The 20,000-nt window shown below is 39.5% G+C and overlaps 1 protein-coding gene across 1 annotated transcript in view; it reads left to right on the plus strand.

Moving 5' to 3' along the window:
* Window positions 1-10,618, plus strand: part of csrnp3 (cysteine-serine-rich nuclear protein 3) — a 25,022-nt gene extending 14,404 nt beyond the window's left edge. The window contains exons 3-5 of the mRNA XM_079822040.1: window positions 5,719-5,978; window positions 7,264-7,560; window positions 9,183-10,618. Of these exons, the coding sequence (XP_079678166.1) occupies window positions 5,719-5,978; window positions 7,264-7,560; window positions 9,183-10,292 (1,667 nt within the window). The 3' untranslated portion in view covers window positions 10,293-10,618. The remainder of the gene's footprint in view (window positions 1-5,718; window positions 5,979-7,263; window positions 7,561-9,182) is intronic.
* The last annotated feature ends 9,382 nt before the right edge of the window (window positions 10,619-20,000 follow it).

Below are 20,000 nucleotides of genomic sequence, written 5' to 3' on the forward strand. Positions count from 1 at the left end.
TCACATGTAATTTGAAAGATAAAAGTCAGAAATTATATTGAAGCCTGACTTTGAAGCCTGTTTTAGGACTGCATTGAGACACGTTTTCACCTGATTACAATAATGAGAATCCCTATTGAGAATTACAAAGAAAATCCAAAAGTGAAACATTTTGGGGCCTTTTACACAACACCCGTTTTCAACTAAAAATTGAAACCTTTTAATGCGTTTTGGCCGTTCATTTTGGGGGCGCAGAGTTTCTCAAGGGAATGCAAACATTTTGCAAGTGAATGCAAAGTTTCTCAGGGGAACGCAAAAACATTTGTGAGAGAATGCGAAAGAATTGCCAAATCATTTTTCCTTCCATCAAATTTTTTTCTTCTTCAGCATGTCCCTTTAGGGGCTCCGTACGTGTTCAGTCTATGCGCGTTGTGTTTCTTTACAGTGACAGCGCCAACTACTGGCATGGCATTAGTTTTTATTCGGTTTTGCGGATCTGTGTGAATGGGGACCGTTTTTACAACGCTGTCTTCTGTATGTGAAAAATGCAGTAAACGCACCTCTAGATGCGTTACAGTGATGGGAATTTAGGTGGAAAATATACTTAATTGTCATGACATTGTGCAAAAATGTTGTGCAGTTTTATAAAACAGGCATACATTTTATTTTGCCGGAAATAAATCGTATTATTTTCTTCTCCTTTGATTTAAAAAAAATAATAATTATAAAGCATAACAAATAGAACAGTGAAGGAAATTCTAGGTCTAATTCTACACTCTAAAAAATGCTGGATTAAAAACAACCCAAGTTGGGTTGAAAATGGACTAACCCAGCAATTGGGTTGTTTTTAACCCAGTGAATGGGTTGTTTTAACCCAGCAATTGGGTTGTTTAACCCAGTGAATGGGTCCTTTTAACCCAGCGGTTGGGTTAAATGTTTGCTTAAAACAACCCAATCGCTGGGTTAAAACAACCCAATTGCTGGGTTAGTCAATTTTAAACGCAACTTGGGTTGTTTTTAACCCAGCATTTTTTAGAGTGTAGTTGGTAAATAATCATTTTGAACCATTTGCAAATAATTTTTGCATTAATTTGCATAATGTGCACATATACTTTTATTTGTATGCCTAAGATGCCGAAATTGTCAAATGTTTCTTGTCTCGTCTAAGCGGCAACCTCCCGCAGTTTCTCTTGAAGCCAATACGGAAGTGAATTAAACTGCAATTCACCGACTGGCCGCTAGAGACAGACTCCAGAAGGAGCAGAATCTCATTGAGCCTCATGTTAAAATACCCAACTTTACAGCAGAAAAAAACATGTTTACAGTCTGGTGCAAATTGTGGTTTTGGTCTATATATCTAATTTTGTCCTTCATGACAACTGTGAGGGGGTGAATTTTTTTAATATCTCATTCGTTTACATTATATAAAGCCTTAAAGTTCTGCATAATTAAGGGCGTGGCCACTTTGAGTGACAGGTGGATTGCCGTTTGTCTGCTGTCTGTTAGTCATCACGTCACCTCAGCTCCGCCCACGTCCCGCCTCTTTGCCCATTTTCTGTTATCCGGGAGTGATGTGCGATGATGCGCTGCCAAGATGGCAACGGCCAGCTCGACCCTACTTTACGCTTCAAAACTGCTCTTCAGAATCCTATGGTTGACGTCACGGACACTACATCCATTTTTTTTAAAGTCTATGGTCTCGTCATACTCAGTTAGGAAGTACACGAAAATAATGTAAATGCATGTTTTCAATTAATTATTTTAGAAAAATAGTTGAGTAGTTTGCATCCCTGGATGTTACTGTCCGTCGTTTAACATTTCTATTGCAAAACAGTTGACCTTTCACTATTACATCTTACCTCACTCTCTTTCAACGTTAAACTGACGCTTCGCACTGGAATTCACGCTCTGCTTCTCTGAACAGTAAGCCCCGCCTTCTTTAATCTGATTGGCCATCTCAGTCATTTTCAAGCACTGTTGGACCAACGTCTGAGGAAGACCCAGACTAAAAATGTAGCTTTTAAACCTTTTTGTCATCCTAATAACACAAAGTGCTGCATAATGGAGCAGTGCAAGAATTAAAAATATTGGGGGGGACAATTTGACCATTTCTAATTATATGGGGGACTTGTTTTACTTTGTTTTGAGATTCACCTTTCCACCTCTCCAAAAAAAACATAATTGTATCGGGACTGTATCGGGTGTAAAATTTCAATCAACCAATCATGCACAACCTAATTCATCAACACTAGGTAACCATTGTTTGCAGGAAACTGCTCTGCTTCACTGTCAGACTTTTTTGTGTCATAAAGCCAGCAATACGCCATAAAGAGTGACCACCTCTAAAATAAATACGGATTAATTAAGGCCCAATAAAGGCAGTTTTCTCCACCATGTCAATCATTCCAGCTCTTTGCCCCCGTTAAATCTGAGCTCTCCATCACCTCTCTGATGTCTTTAATGTTTTGTGATGCTCGTCCACTTTGATTCCACCATTAAAAATAATTAGAAGTTTATGTACACCAGATGTCTGTGGATGACCCACAGTGCAGCGAGTCCCAGAGGACTTCTGTTTCCTCCTTTAGAAAACGCTGCTCTTTCAGCACCACTTCAGAGAGAGAGAGGTTACGTCTACATAAAGATGTGAAATGTAGCTCATAATCGTAAATTACTGACATTCAAAATCAACCTGCTGAGCTGGATTCCTGGAACTATTTTCAGCAAAGGAATCACGATGAAAAGCCGGTGACTGTTAGATGCAAACCCTTAGGTGGCATGAAAGGATAATACGCATGGTGCTAAAATGATTGCCATATTCATATACCTTGGTATGCACATGATACTGCAATGTACTCTAGAGTTCAAAAGTTTGGGGTCGGTAAGATATTTGTATTTTTAAAAGAAGTTCCTTTTCCTCATGAACACCAATACTCAAAAATACGGCAATATTGTGAAATATTACAATTTAAAACAACTTTTCTATGTGAATGTGTTTTAAAATGTAATGTATTTATTTCTGTAATGCAAAGCTGATTTTTCAGCATTATTACTCCAGTCTTCAGTGTCACATGATCCTTCAGAAATCATTCTAATATGATGATTTGTGGCTCAAGAAAATTCTGATTATTATCAATGTTGAAAACAGTTGTGCTGCTTAATATTTTTGTGGAAACCGCGATACAATCTCTTTTTTTTCAGGATTCTTTGATTTAATAGAAAGTTCAAAAATGAAAATTATTTGTTACATTACATTTACTGTCACATTCAGCAGTGTATATTTATGACAAATATTTTGTAAAGGAGTAAATGACGGCTGTATAAGTAATAAATTCTCCTCTGCGCCTCTAGTGGTCCTCTGCACGCCTCTGGCTCCTATTGTTTGGCCATTTAAAGGGGGATGGTAAATATAGCCTGTATAAATATCCCCAGTTTTGGCCTCCACAAGAGTGGAGTTTCCCTGATACTCTCTCCCACAGCTCCCTTCATGTCTGACACAAACAGGACAAATAAGAACCATCTGCTGCTGCCGGTCCCCCGCCCAGAACCACCAGCAGAATACATTACACACACACATGAATGTGTGCACTGCGCTTAACCTAGTCTGACTCAGGAACTCCAGCACAACTGAAGCAGAGGAAAAGCTTCTACTGCAAACAGAGCTTTCTGAGAGCAGGGGCTCAGTGTTGAAAATGAATTAGGCGGCAGCTGATTGGTTGAGTCCTGATACAAGTCTTTTCTCTTCAGGCATACTATGCAAAGGTCACTCTCAAAAGAACAAACAAACAAACAAAACGTACACTTCCAAGTTATATTAAAGGGTTAGTTCACAAAAAAAATCTGTCATTGATTACTCCCCCTCATGTCTTTCCAAACCCATAAGACTTTCGTTCATCTTTGGAACACAAAGTGAAGATCTTTTTGATGAAATCTGAGAGCTTTCTGGCACGCAACTGACACTAACACTTCAAAAAGTTCAAAAAAAGATCATAAAACGAATCCAAATGAATTGAGCAGTTTAGTCTAAATTTTCATTCCGAGAACAAACCTCATTGGTTCTCGCTGAAGCTCAAACGTGCTGTGTAACATGAGAATGAACCTCATTGGTTCTTGCAGAAGCTCAAACGTGCTGCGTAACACGAGAATGAACCTCATTGGTTCTTGCAGAAGCTCAAACGTGCTGCGTAACACGAGAATGAACCTCATTGGTTCTTGCAGAAGCTCAAACGTGCTGCGTAACACGAGAATGAACCTCATTGGTTCTTGCAGAAGCTCAAACGTGCTGTGTAACACGAGAATGAACCTCATTGGTTCTTGCAGAAGCTCAAACGTGCTGCGTAACACGAGAATGAACCTCATTGGTTCTTGCAGAAGCTCAAACGTGCTGCGTAACACGAGAATGAACCTCATTGGTTCTTGCAGAAGCTCAAACGTGCTGCGTAACACGAGAATGAACCTCATTGGTTCTTGCAGAAGCTCAAACGTGCTGCGTAACACGAGAATGAACCTCATTGGTTCTTGCAGAAGCTCAAACGTGCTGTGTAACACGAGAATGAACCTCATTGGTTCTTGCAGAAGCTCAAACGTGCTGTGTAACACGAGAATGAACCTCATTGGTTCTTGCAGAAGCTCAAACGTGCTGCGTAACACGAGAATGAACCTCATTGGTTCTTGCAGAAGCTCAAACGTGCTGCGTAACACGAGAATGAACCTCATTGGTTCTTGCAGAAGCTCAAACGTGCTGCGTAACACGAGAATGAACCTCATTGGTTCTTGCAGAAGCTCAAACGTGCTGCGTAACACAAGAATGAACCTCATTGGTTCTTGCAGAAGCTCAAACGTGCTGCGTAACACAAGAATGAACCTCATTGGTTCTTACAAAAGCAATTAAGCAATTAAATAAAAGCAGTGTTGGGGTAACGGATTACAAGTACCGGTAACTCAAGTCACGTAATCACTAGTATAGTAAAGCAATACTTTTAAATTCACAACAACATATCAGTTACTTTTTCCCATTGACTGACAGCTCTCCTGCCCCTATATGTTGAGAGAGATCGGGAGTAAGTGCAGAGGCGTTGGTCCTGTCCCAAACGGCTGCCTTCATGTGCACTTGCAGACTTGTGGACTCATAATGTCCCATTAATCATTTTAGGTTTCAGAAGAGTTTCCCCTTTGCGGTCGATATGCGCCCTCGAAGCGCACTTTTGTTTTTATTGCTGAAGTAAGAGTCTTCTCTTAAATCCTTTTCTTCTGCAATCCAGAAGAATGCAATTTTAATGCATTACTTTTAAATGTAACTGAAAGTGTTATGCAGAGACAATGCATATTAATCGTTAAATCAGAATAACTTAAAATAAATTAATTTTAATGGACAGTTCGAAAACACTGATGAATCTTGAAAGCCTGTAGCTCTAACAGTAAGGCATTGCGCTAGCAACGCCAAGGTCGTGGGTTTGAATCCCAAGTCATGCATGAACTGATAATGTAAATATGAATGCAATCTATGTCGCTTCGGATAAAAGAATCTGCCAAATGCATAAATGTAAAATGCAATGTAAATGCATACAATTAATATAAATAATCGTGAAATCGCCAGCAAAATCAAGTTTACAGTAAATATTTAATCTATCACTCTGCCCTATTTCCTAGTCCTCAAATCACTGCGCTGTTACAGGAAAGATGCATATCAGTGTCTTTCAAATTTAATAACCAAACTGTAATTTCATTTACCGTCTTTTTTAGCATCCTCGATACTGAAGCGAGAGAAGAGGATGAGGACGAGGAGGGTGCACTTTGAGAAGGTGACGGTGTATTACTTCAGCCGGAGGCAGGGATTCACCAGCGTGCCCAGCCAGGGGGGCAGTACCCTGGGCATGTCCAGCAGGCACAGCTGCGTGCGGCAGTACACGCTGGGAGAGTTCGCCATGGAGCAGGAGAGGATCCACAGAGACATGCTCCGAGATCACTTGAAAGAGGAGAAACTCAACTCTATCCGGCTGCGGGTACGCAAAACGCTTCACTAGAAAAGATACTTTTGCTATTGGATAGGGGAGAGCGGGGCACAACCTAACGCGCTTTGACTTTCTCAGTTTGTGTAAATCCACTTGGGGTTCAGAGTATTTATTGTTTCCCAAATTAATTGCACACATGTCTAGTACAATTATGTGGTTTTGTTTCATTAACACAGTGTATACTTTTTTTATTGATTTACCCCGAAAGAATGGAAGTGAAATGTGACAACATGCCCCATAGGTGGGGTACATTGTAACATGTGGTGGGGCACATTGTAACATGACCAAATGACAGCTTAAAATGTTACCTGATATAATCAAAAAAATATACAAGACAAACTAAAATATTTTGTCAACAAAATTTTTGAGTTTGACTACAAACACATCGCTAAATACAGCTATACAGCATATTTAAAAACATAACAATTAATAATATCTGAACATTGACTCTCAGTCATTATTCACCCTTTTCTCATGGTTTCTCAAAAGAATTCATAAAAGTATAGAATATAATGGCATATTTCTAATAGGGGCTCATTGTAACGCAGTGTTACAACATCTGCGCAATTGGAATTTAAACCGCGGCTCGTGTCTTCTGCTGGTTAGATCAGCATTAAAGAACGAGCTCAACTGTTAAAGGGGCTATATGCGTTTTTCTGAAATTTAAACTCGCGACTGACACCTGTGGCCAAAAAACAGAACTGCTCTTATTTTCTGCTCGCTCTCGCAGCGGTGGTGACGTCACATCCGCAGACAGCGCGGGAAAAAACGACCCGCCAGAAAATAGGAAAAATAGGATACAGGCTTATAGGTGCACCCACTGTGAGCGGACAAGGTGTCAGTATGCTCATCAGGAGATGTTTGAGTCATAAATGGTAAAATAAAAAGGCTATTGTTACGTTTATTTTGGGGGAAAAGTTGCATATAGCCCCTTTAAATAACAGATATAAGATTAAAATAATATCGGATTTGTCTTGTTTTAAATAAACACAAAAAACAGAGATGAAAACTAAACTTAAGTAAGAAATGTACTTTTGCTGTGGTTAAATACATGTTCAGTAATATCTTCCAGAGATTTTTTAATTTTGGCGCTTTTTTTTCTCTAAATAATGTTGATATGGCAACTAGTAAACACACTAAGTTTCGTCATTCTGGCATGTGTGGAAAGGGTTAAAACATGCGTGTTACAACTAACCCCGCGTTAGGTTGTGCCCTGCGCTCCCCTATATTGCTGTGTGAATGTCCTCAAAATGCCACCTTTTTGCCTGCGCCTCAGTTGACGAAGAACGGCTCGGTGGAGTCCGACGAGGCCAACGCTCTCACGCTGGACGACATCTCTGATGATGACCTGGACATCGATAACACAGAGGTGGACGAATACTTCTTCCTTCAGCCTCTGACCACCAAGAAGCGGCGTGCTCTACTGCGCTCATCCGGCGTCAAGAAGATCGACGTGGAGGAGAAACACGAGCTCCGAGCCATCAGGGTGTCCAGGGAAGACTGCGGCTGTGACTGCAGACTCTTCTGTGACCCCGAGACCTGCACATGCAGCCTCGCCGGCATCAAGTGTCAGGTGTGATGAGCAAACACACACATTACACACACACACACACACACACACAAAATGTAAGCCTTTTTTTAAGATGTACGCAATTCAATTAAAAGGACAATTCCATCAAATTTAATTGAACAATCCTTACATATTTTAATTGAATAATTGAACAATCCTTATTCAATTATTCAATTAAAATTGAAGGATTATTCAATTCAATTTGATGGAGTTTTACTATTAATTGAAATGCATAAATCTTAAAAAAAGTGCGTGTTAAAAATGTTTTTTTTTACGTTGCTGAGGAATTCTAGTTTTAGTTCATTATTTATATAAAAAAGTAATAAATTCATATTTCAAGTTAATCTAATGAAAATACATCCAGCTCACACAAACAGACACAAAATCCCAATAAATTAAATAAAATAGGTATTGCTTTAAGGAAATGCAGCCTATTTTATGACTTTTAAATACTGTAAATATTACAAAATTTTTATATATGTACTATTAAAAAAATCTTATTATTTTTATATAAATACATTTACTTAAATCATTAAGATTATTTTGCATTGTAAATCATTACTGTAATGCATGCATTTTACTTTTGATGTACAATGATGATTCCAATTAGATTATAATTAATGTACTCATATTTGTATCACAGTATATTTATTTTGCAATACAATGTTTTGTTAAATCAGGATAACAACAAACGCGACCATGATGTCTTTCTTTCACTAAGATTCAAATATTATGTTAGTTTTTTTTATCATAAGAAATTATACATTTTATTATTAACAATATTTATTTACTAATTAATTTTTAATAAATATAATTTAAGGCATTGATTAAGGTAATAATTAATACATTAATAATAATAATTTCACAGAACTGTAATGACAAATAGAGGTAAAATATGATTCTCAATGTACTCATATTTTTATATGTATAAACATTTTACAATGGAAATATTCTAAATTATATTCATTTATTTTACTATTAATTATTAGTATTATAATTTTACTATTAATATTTTTTATCTTATTTTTTTACATTTTTAAAATGATACATTTTATTATTAATAATATTTATTTTATTTATTGTTAATTAATATAATTTAAGGTATTGATTAAGGTAGTACTTAATAAATTAATAATAATAATACTTTTCAGAGCTGTCATGACAAACATGTGCTTAAAGTGTGAAAAATAAAGTGTGCTTAATCATGAAAATAATGCAAAACAATCTGAAATAGTAATAGGCTTATTTTGAGGTGAACTATGAGCCCAAAATATTCTTGAGACTCACCCAGTTGCTAGAACCACATCAGGTTTTGATTTGTATCCCTTTAAGACGGTCCTCCTTCCCCATTCTGTAGTAAAGCAAAGCCTATCACAGAAATCTCACATAGCAGACTAAAAAGCAGAAATGATTAAGATGTCTAAAGATAACGTTTAATGGAGGTATGCCCTGTTCAAACTGATTAAGATGTTAGACGGCAGACGTAGATACACACAGCTGGTTACATTTTACATTGCGCATCAAGTCTTCAGAAGAGAGAGGAGCTTTTTTTAGATCGTTCCTGCTGTGTGTAATTCAAACCATTCTAAACTGGCCTGTGCTCAAGTGTTCTTGGATGTCCACAGGTGGACCGCATGTCATTCCCATGTGGCTGCACAAAAGAGGGCTGCAGCAACGCAGCCGGCAGGATCGAGTTTAACCCCATCCGAGTGCGGACTCACTTCCTGCACACTATCATGAAGCTGGAACTGGAGAAGAGCCGCGAGCAGCAGCAGAACTCCGGCGCCGCCACCGCGACAGCCGGTAACGGATTCCACAGCGACCCAAACGGTCACTGCAGCCCACTGGGGACGGGCCAGCATTCACTGGAATACGCCATCCCGGATACCGTCCCGCAGACCACCATCATGCATCTGCAGGCTGGCGACGACATAGACGAAGCCTTGGAAGAAGAGGAGGAGGAGGAAGAGGAAGACGAGGATGATGAAGAGGAAGATGACGAAGACGAGGAGAATGACGATGACGAGGATGAGAGCAGCAGTCTGTGCAGCCTGTCTGACTCCAGCACGCAGAGTTTGGCGAATAGCGACTCTGAGGAGGAAGACGACGACGAGGACGAAGACAAGACGGTGGAGTTTGACGCGGGATTGGCCAATAGCGAGGTGGCTCCGCCCCCCTCTGGGATGTGTTACTCAGAGAACACGGTCACGTCGGACAACCAAACCAACGGCAACTCCTACTTCATCAACTCCCCCGCGGAGTACTACTCAATGGAAAATGCTACTCCGCCCGTACTTTTAGCCTCCGCCAACCAATCTAATGAGCCCTACATAGGGGACACGGCCTCCTATCAAGACAGAGTCAATGACTCCAGTAGGGTCATGTCTCAGGGTCCCTTCAATGTGACCGCTGACCAATACACAGACTACTCCCAGCAGCCCGAGCAGCCATACGCCAATCACCACTTGGCCGTGATTGGCTGTTGCGCCCCGGAGCCGGATAAAAGCGTCCAATCCAAAGGGACCTTCCTCAGCCAATCGGGAGAGCTGAACCAGATGGAATTCCAAAACTATCTGAACAACAATACGCAGGATACAGGCTACAACGCCAACGGGAACTGTTACGTAGCTGAACAGCCAAAGGAGATGTCTCGCAATATGCCCGACGTTTCGCTAGCGGACAACACGAAAGGACCGACTTTACTGGACGCTTTCCCTGAGCCCACTCCGGTTTAGATTCAGAAAGCGGCGAGAGTATAAAAGCAGCCTTCGATGTTTCGTTCTGGCAAATTTCCTGTTTGACGTTTGGGGGGATGGATCCAAAAATACGTATTTTTACTGAACTTTGCAAAGAACAAAAAACGGTTTAAACTGCAAAATTATAAGAGTGTATGATAAGCTTTCGGTTGGAAACGTACTCTACGCAAGTGCGCGAACGCAGACGCTTCTAGCCACGCGAGCTTGATTTCAATAACACAATGGGTCTCATTCACTAATGTTTGCATGGATTATTTCGTTTTTGTGCGCAATATGTCTGCCTAATTCAAACAAAAATCTATTTGCTCAAATAAACCACCAAGTTACACCTGGTATTAAGATGCGTTTTGGTCGATCGGATCACAAGTAGACGCGGGAGACGTCTTGTTTACACCTGATGTTTTAATCCATCTCTTTTGTCCACTTTCAACCCCTTCTGTTCTTATTCATTCGAGGGGAGGGTCTATGGGCGGGTCAATTTATAGTTTTTTTTTTCAGATCTTTCGATCTAATGGTCAAAATAAGCTCATGCAATTTACATATGAACGCATGAAAAACATACGGAGAGCATCAGCTTTCATTTCTGCTCTGATACCCGCAAGACGCGCCGAACACCGTGAGTGTGTGTTAGAAATCAGGAATGGTGAGAGAACATTGTGATTGGTATGTTTTTCATCTTCAAATCAAACTTGCAGCCGACAAAGTTTAAATCCCGTGTGGCTTGCGCGCGTCCCGTAATGTTGATGCATTTGGTCAGTAGGCGGAGAGTACGCATTTGACCCAAGCGTGCCGCACAAGTCCTGAAAAGTGAAGCCAAAACGTTTCGATCACCCCCAAGTTGGCTGGTCCCAGTATAGGTCATAAACCCCGCCCTCTCCATGTAGTCTAATGGGACGTGAAGCAAACTAAATAATCTAATTATATTTTTTCTGTCATTTTAGTTTGTTTTTATCACGCTAATGTAAGTTCAAGTGTTTGTGTCATTAAATAAGTTTGGTTTTAGTTAATTATTTGATGCTATAAAAACGGAGGTGTGACGTCATGATTGTCAGCTGTGATTGACAGGTGTGATTGACAGATTCTCTGAGCAAAGTAATCATTGAGGCACCAACTGACTTTTTGGGGGTATTTTCAGGAGGAGATTGGAGCTTTAACTTTAATTTCTACATTTCCATAATTGTTTATTTCACACCGACATAATGAGTTGTAAATCAGTAAATAAATTTTGCGGGAGTGTGGGCGGGGCCATGATACTGCGGCTCCGGGTCCCGAATCAGTGCCATATTGGCACTTTGGTGGCCTCAATGGAAGAGAGTGAAGTTGCGTCCACATGAATGTTTACTCTACGAAAGCAATCCAGTCAATTGTGTTTTCAACTACCTCTGGAAGTGGTCAAAGTGGACAAGCTTGAAACGTTTTAAGCCGCGTTTCCACCGCAGGAACTTTCCCCAGGAACTAGGAACTTTGGGGTGGTACTCGTTGTGTTTCAACCGCAGGAACCAGGGTCTAAATGAAGTTCAGGAACTTTCGGGGGTGGGACTTGGGCGCTAAACATGCTGATTGGTTGACTCCACGCAGCATTTTATTTCAACCGGCATTTTTAAAAGTCTTTTGTGAGGTTCGTTCTGCGTTCAGTAAAGGCCTGTTCACACCGGGACGATTTTTGCGTGCGTTTATCGCCGACGTTTAAAGCCTTGTGACTAAACAAAGGGCGCCAATGTGAGTGTGCACATCGACGCGCAAAACGCCGGGCGTAAAAACGTCATTTTTAAAAAAACGCCTCGGGTTCGTTTTTTTATTTTGACGCGGCGCGTTAAATACTGGCCAACCAATGAGATCAGTGCTTTTTTATTCACGTGCCTGGAGCTGCTGAAGTGACAGTAAAACACGACTTGGTGGCGCTCAAGCACAAAACGGTCTTGCCGAGCACACACTGATACGACAAAGAAGTAGTAAGTAGACAAAGAAGAAGATGAGCTGCTAATGCTGCCTTCCAGTTAGAAAAAAGTGTGTGAATGGTTTTGGCCATAGACATAATATATCTGTGGTTTTGGCAAGCACGTAAATACTGTCTCTCTTCTTCTTCTGTGTGACAAGCGAGTGTCAGAAGCGTAAAGTGGCGCAGCACCACCTAGTGTACCGGGAACGCTATCGACTGAGTTTGCACGTTCACTCGGTGCATCGCCTGTGAAAATCGCTTGGGTGTGAACACTCAAGACGCGCCGAAAAACGTCATGAAAAACGCTGGCGATAAGCGCGCACGATATTCAGGTGTGTACAGGTTATAAATATCAGTCTTGCTCTTTCTGTCCGATGGTGCGCGTTGTCACGGTCAATGTCCGTAATAGCAGCTGATAATAACATACGTTGTCTCATTTTAAATCTATCTTTACAAGCTTTCAGAATACGCTTTAGTATCAGTGCTCGTCTCATTGCCGCCGTTTTGTTAATTACATCTTTAGTAAACCAATACATAACTAGCAAAAGCAGCGCTGCTTGCATCTCCTCCATACTTGTTATTGTTGCAGACAGTATCGCAAAAAAATTATTACTGTCCGTCGGTGACTGGGAGGAACAGTCGCGCGCCGTCACACGTCTCTGGACTAATTTACCTAATCTTCACGGTACTTTAGACCGCAGTGGAAACACAGAGAATAGCAGGTCTGGGGGACAAAAGTTCCTGTAAAAAAAGTTCCTGGTACAAATTGTTCCGAGTAATTTCGGTGGAAACATGGCTTTAGACCCTGTTTAGACCTGTATTTAACGTCGGCAAAAAATATTTGCGATGCCTCCGGGCAGCTATTTCGGGCATACAAGACCAAGTCCTATCTCTTTGAATGGGGGAATACTAGAAACTCAAAAACTGCTTGCCGAACTCACAATTAAATAACATATATTTCAAATCGGCAACAAAATCTAACATGAACTGTCGCATAAATGTTGTTTCCTACTATCAAATAGCGTTAAAAAAAGCGGATTTTTCAGGCATGTGCAGTAGCGTGAATCTCAGGTTTCTTTGGGAACCGGAGCTTCTAACAGCAGCTGCAGTGACGCAATGACATTACCAGTCAGCGATTGGCTCTTTTGCTTTAGAAGGCGGGACTATTCCACCATATTGCGCGTTGCAGTTTCGCTCAGTCATAAGTAATAGGATTGAACCGTCTTTCTATAGCTATAATCTTTGGCGTCGTCCACTTGTGATCCGACCGAAACACATCTTAAGACCAGGTGTAAACGGCCTTAATTTCTTTCCGTAAATTTTCTTTTATAGCCTTTCGTCACTCTCAGCAACCATATGACACTTTCTAAAGACACGCTTTCACCTGAGAGTTCGTGCAACAAGATCCTCATGCACATATCTGCGTTGTTATACAGATAAACTTTGCAACTATAATGCAGGTTTTCCTGCTTTTTTGTATGAAAAATATTTAAGATGACAAATCTATGTATGAAATGTAATCTTAACACAATTATAAGGCTTTTTGTGTACATGTAGTTTCAGTTGTTCATTTTCTTGTAATGTAAGTACAAAAATGTATTTGTTCACGAAAACGTTTAGTGAAGGAGACCCATTGTTTTTAATGCAAAGGAAGGTATTCTAGCGCCACCTTGAGTTTTGTTACCTCCAGAATGAGAACTTAAAGGGAAAGTTCACTCAAATATGAAAATATTGTTAGGATTTACTCACCCTCATGTCATTCCGAACCTGTTTGACTTGCTTTGTTCTGTGGAGAACAAAAGACATTTTGAAAAATGTCTATAAAATGAAGGTCAATTAGGTCCAATGTTGCTTCACAATATCTTCTTTTGTGTTCAGCAGAAGAAAGTCATGCAGGTTTGGAAAGACATGTGAGTGAATAAATGACCACCGGAGCTTGACTGTTCCCGGAAACCAGTGATTATAGTTGATAAAGTTATAAATATGGCTATTTTTCTTACACAAACGCATGGCTTCACTTCAGAAGGCCTTTATTAACCCCCTGGAGCCATATGGATTACTTTTATGATGGATGGATGCACTTTTTTGGGCTTCAAAATCTAAGGTACCATTCACTGCCATTATAAAGCTTGGAAGAGCCGATTGTGTTCGGCTGAAAGAAGAAAGTCATATACACCATGGCTTGACGGTGAGTAAATAATGGGATAATTTAAATTTTTGGGTGAACTATCCCTTTAATTTATGGGCGAGCTGTAAGTCAGTGCTTACAAAACGTTGGCCAAGCGTTTGCGTCTGCATACTAGCGTGAAGTATACTCCCGATCTTAGGCTCGTGCAAGGTCTCTTGTAATTTCAAAAGTTCTAGTTTTGAGCAGAAATGTGGATAGAACTTTTCTATGTATCTGTGTCCGTGGTACAAAAAAAAAAACAGAAAAAAGATTGTTGCTGTTAGTGTTTCTGAAGTAAGTGTATATCTAAATGTTTGATAAAAGCATGTTTTTTTATTTGGCTTTCATCGCTGGTTTATGGTTTTGTAAGAGTTCGATGTACTGTAAAAGAGAAAATAATACTGTCGCGTTTTCGTACACATTCTTCATGCTTTTAAAGAGTTGGTGAAAGCATGAAAACGGCTCTTAAAATGTGTGCTGTTCATTTGCCTTTGCTTACAAAACCAAAACCATGATATTTAAGTTGTGAACACCATACATTTCCTCAACATAATTGCACTTTTCCATTGGCTGATGTTACACAGAACCGTAACCAATCGTTACCTGCGCACTGAGGGGGGCGGGGCTACCTGGTACCGTGCCATGTCTATGGCTGTGTTCCGAATTGATATATACTGTATACAAGCTACTATTTTAAAAAAAGGTTCATTTACCGTACATATTTTTACATGTGTCTTTTCACATTTGGCGAGTCAAGAAAGAGAAAATTGTCCTTGTCCATACTTGGATATACAGTATGACGTGCATTAAATACACACAAGGTAGCATGTAAGCACGCTATTCTGAACACAGCCTTAGATTATGTTTTTATAACATATCTCCAAGTTTTTAGTGGAGACATGAAGGATGTTTTTCCATGACACTAACAAGAAAATTATATATCGCATCTATCTGCATTTAAAAAGGCAGATAGAAGACAATAAAGTAGTTAGATTTAACTTTTTAAACCAGATTAAGAGAATGAAAATGGTCGAACTCTTTGTCTTATGAAACTCTGAGATGCTAAAGTCTTACATTATCTTTGGGATTATGCAGGGATTTCTGATGAAATGCACTTTGAAAGCTACTGCGAACGAAGCATTCCGTTTCCATCAGGCGAAGATGATTTTAAAAAGTGTTTAGAATACAAAATAACTAATATTAGGTTTGTACATGGTGATACTTTATTGCATCATTGAAAGTATTGAATGGATGGAGGCCAGGAAGGTGAACAGATTTTTATGGCATGATGTGAAAATGTTCTCTCAATAACTGAGCTTAAGATTTTGAGAGGGAGAGAGAGAGAGAAAAGAGAATAATTCTTGTCACGGTTATTTAATTTAAAAATAAGCTATGACTGAGCAAATCATTCTGATGAGTTATTTGTCAAGTGCAATAGTTTACAGTGTAATAATGACACACATTCAAAGGAGTGTGTTCATTTTACATCAGATTTCCTCCCATTTTAAACGGAAAGTCTTAAAAATATTTACTCACCTTCATCCATGTTGTTCCTTTCCCCTAAAAAAAAGAGAATTTGGGGGGGAAATCTTCATACTACTTTAAAACAATGACATGAGGGTGTTTAAATTATCACTTTTTGTGTGAATTATTACCTTCGAGTGCACTGACGAGTTTAGATATAAAGCTGTTGTTGACGCACAAACATTGTGATGCCTGTCAGTTTGTTTCTCCTCTTGATGGAAAGATAGTCATTGTCCAATGGAGAATGTCCCTCAATGAGCTCAAGACAGGACAATCAAATGCCTTTATGCCATCAACATTGTAGCATGACCTTAAAAGGTGCACTATGTAACAATTTTGTCAGTAAAATATCCAAAAACCACTAGGCCAGTGTTATATATTTTGTTCAGTTGAGTACTTACAATATCCCATATGTTCCTAACTATTTGTAAATCGTGAGAAAATTGCTATTTTAACCAAGGAACCGGGACGTGTGAGGGAGTTGCCTGTCGATGGCGTGATATCTGCGTTACCCTCGGTTTGGCATAATAAACTGTGGCATAATAAAAGTCCCGCCGGCGACTATGCCATAATAAAAGTCCCGCTGCTCGCGAGGCTTGTGTTGCGCTCTTCTTATTAACAATCGCTCCTGCTCGGCTTCATACTACAGTCACGTTAATAAACACATCCATGAACATGATTTCTGCCCAAGTCCTATCCAGATTCTTTCCCACCGGCTGTGAGGTGAAGACCACATGTCCCAAGATTCTGCGCTCAAACTTGCCGTCATCAAACTACGCCTTTGTTTTTAATAGGCGACCTCTAGCAGAAGGAAAAGTTACATAGTGCACTTTTAAAGGTGAAGTGTGTCATTTAAAAATTGTATTCTGTCTTAATATTGCAGATACAACTATAAGTAAGACCTTTATCCTCATGTATTAATCCAGAAAGCAACACTTTATGCTACAGACATATTTGGCTTGGCCTCATAATATTTGGCTTGGAGAGGTGTACGATTACTTCCCCTATGGAGACTTTCCCCTATGGGCGCATAGTCATAATTGCATAAATTGAAATGATGACATAAATCGAAGTCGTTACTGTGACGTTTCATAATTATTACATAGCCATAATTAGGATAAAAAGTCAAAATTGACATATTAAGTCATAAATGATATAGAAAGTCAAAATTATGAGATAAAATGTCATAATTATGATAAAAATTTGTCAAAATTACACCAAAAGTCGAAATTGACAAAGTCATACTTATGACAGATTTTAAGTCAGACTTTTGATGTCATAATTAACTTTTTATCTCACATTTCAACTGTTTATCCTATAATTATAATAGCAGCTGGGAGTTTGGAGTGAACAGATTTTTCTAAATTTTCTCAATTTATATTTAATTTAAAAAAAAAATCTATGACTGAACAAATCATTCTGATGAGTTATTTGTGAAGTGCAATAGTTTACAGTGTGGTAATGCCACACGTTCAAAGTCATAATTACATAAATGGAAACTATGACATCGATCGAAGTCGGAACTGTGACATAGTAATAATTATGAGGTGAAAAGTATTAATTAACGTACTCATAAATTATATGGAAAGTCAAAATTATGAGATAAAATGGTAAAAATTCTGTATTTTTAAAGTTAAAGTTGAACTTAACTAAAAAAAAATGTATGACATTAAAAGTCGAAAGTGACAAAGTCACAATTATGACACATTTGGACTTTTTATGCCATAAGTATGACGTATTGCCACTTTTGATGTCATAATTGTTTTTGTTATTTTCAACTATTTTTTGACTTCATCTCATAATTTCAATTGTTTATCATATAATTATGATAGCAGCTGGGATCATGGCTGTCATGGGTGTGGAAATAAACACCTTTAAAGAGAAAACAAACAAAGAGAGAAGAAAGTTGTGATGGGAATCTGGAGGGCAGCAGCACTGGATCACTGCCTTGGCTTAAGTAACCAGTGGTTTACTTAAACGCGAATGCCTTCATTTTCTAATAGATTTTTTGCCATTGTTTCAGATTCTCTGAAGGTAAATTTCACACTGTTTTGCCTTCTAGGATTTATTTTCTGGACCGTGGTCCGGATTTGTCTTTAATTCACCTCTTGACTTACACACACGCAGTGCTGGTACAACAGACCTCAATCTTTGATGCATTATGGGATATGAAAGACACGTGTACAGATGTACTACAGCGGGACCGGAGTCGTCATATCATGTTACCAGTTAGAATCGCAGTTCTTGTTCTGTTTTCAGTATTTCTTATGAATGATCTATTATAATGTGTATTTATTGTGCGTTACTTAAACGGTATGTATTGAATAAAATTTCTCTTTGTTAAAGCGCTCCTTGTTGGGTCATAAATCTCTTAAGTGGGAAAAAGTTTGTCAAGACAAACTGATTCTGGCTTGACAAACCCGGATGGATGGATGGGTGGATGGATTGAGGGAGAGATGGATGGCAGACTGACTGATTAGGGTTAGTAACCCTATACTAACCACGCTCAACTGTTAGTGGTGTTATAACAAAGTGGAAGCAATTGGAACAACAGCAACTCAGCCACGAAGTGGTAGGCCACATAAAATCACAGAGTGGGGTCAGCGCATGCTGAGGGTCACAGCGCGCAGAAGTACCAACTTTCTGGGGATTCAACAACTATAGACCTCAAAACTTTGTGTGGCTTTTCAGATTAGCTCAAGAGCAGTGTGTAGAGCTTCATGGAATGGGTTTCCATGGCAGAGCAGCTCATCCAAGCCTTACATCACCAAGTGCAATGCAAAGCGTGGGATGCAATGGGGTAAAACATGCCGCCACTGGACTCTAGAGCAGAGACGTGTTCTCTGGAGTGACCAATCACGCTTCTCTGTCTGGCAATCCGGTGGATGAGTCTGGGTTTGGCGGTTGCCAGGAGAACGGTACTTGCCTGACTGCATTGTGCCAAGTGTCAAGTTTGGTGGAGGGGGGATTATGGTGTGGGGTTGTTTTTCATGGGTTGGGCTTGGCCCCTTAGTTCCAGTGAAAGGAACTCTTAATGCTTCAGCATACCAAGACATTTTGGACAATTTCATGTTCCCAACTTTGTGAGAACAGTTTTGGGGACGGCCCCTTCCTGTTCCAACATGACTGCGCACCATTGCACAAAGCAAGGTCCATAAAGACATGGATGAGTGAGTTTGGTGTGGAGGAACTTGACTGGCCTGCACAGAGTCCTGACCTCAATCCGATTGAACACCTTTGGGATGAATTAGAGCGGAGACTGAGAGCCAGGCCTTCTCGTCCAACATCAGTGCCTGACCTCACAAATGCGCTTCTAGAAGAATGGTCAAAAATCCCCATAAACACACTCCTAAACCTTGTGGAAATCAGAAGAGCTGAAGCTGTTAGAGCTGCAAAGGGTGGGCCAACTCCATATTAAACACTACGGATTAAGAATGGGATGCCATTAAAGTTCATGTGCATGTAAAGGCAGGCGTCCCAAAACTTTTGGATGGATGGATGGATGGATGGATGGATGGATATAATAATAGTATCAACAAAATTACATTTCTCCATCTTTAATAGAAACTCTTAGAAACTTTTCTGTAATTCAGAAACACTTATTTTTTTCTTTACAAAATATATTCTAAACAAAGAACATTGATCTACATCAATGGATGGCAATACCACGATTTATAAACCAAATTCAGTTCAATTTTCTGACTGATGTAAACATTTGATGTAATTTTTAAAAGTAACAGCAGATTTCTCATCTGTTGTGTTTGCGGTTCATTCAGTTCTGCATGTCTTCTGAAGGCGGGCGCTTGTGTAATGGCGCCCTCTGCTGGCAGTCTGTGGCTCTGTGTGTGTTCACTGCTTCTCTGTGCCTCCAGTCGTGTGTTCATAACCCTTATCAAATATTCACAACGCTCAACAGCATGTCAAAAAATACAAAGTAAACCTATTATAAGACGCAAATGTAAATTTGGTAAAATAAAATAAAAGTATGGCTAAAAAAAACAACAACATCCCACAGAAATTACATTTAAAATGTTTGACTGGGAATCTGATCACTATC

Source organism: Gobio gobio, assembly GCF_949357685.1.
Source record: "Gobio gobio genome assembly, chromosome: 7".
Lineage (NCBI taxonomy): Eukaryota > Metazoa > Chordata > Actinopteri > Cypriniformes > Gobionidae > Gobio > Gobio gobio.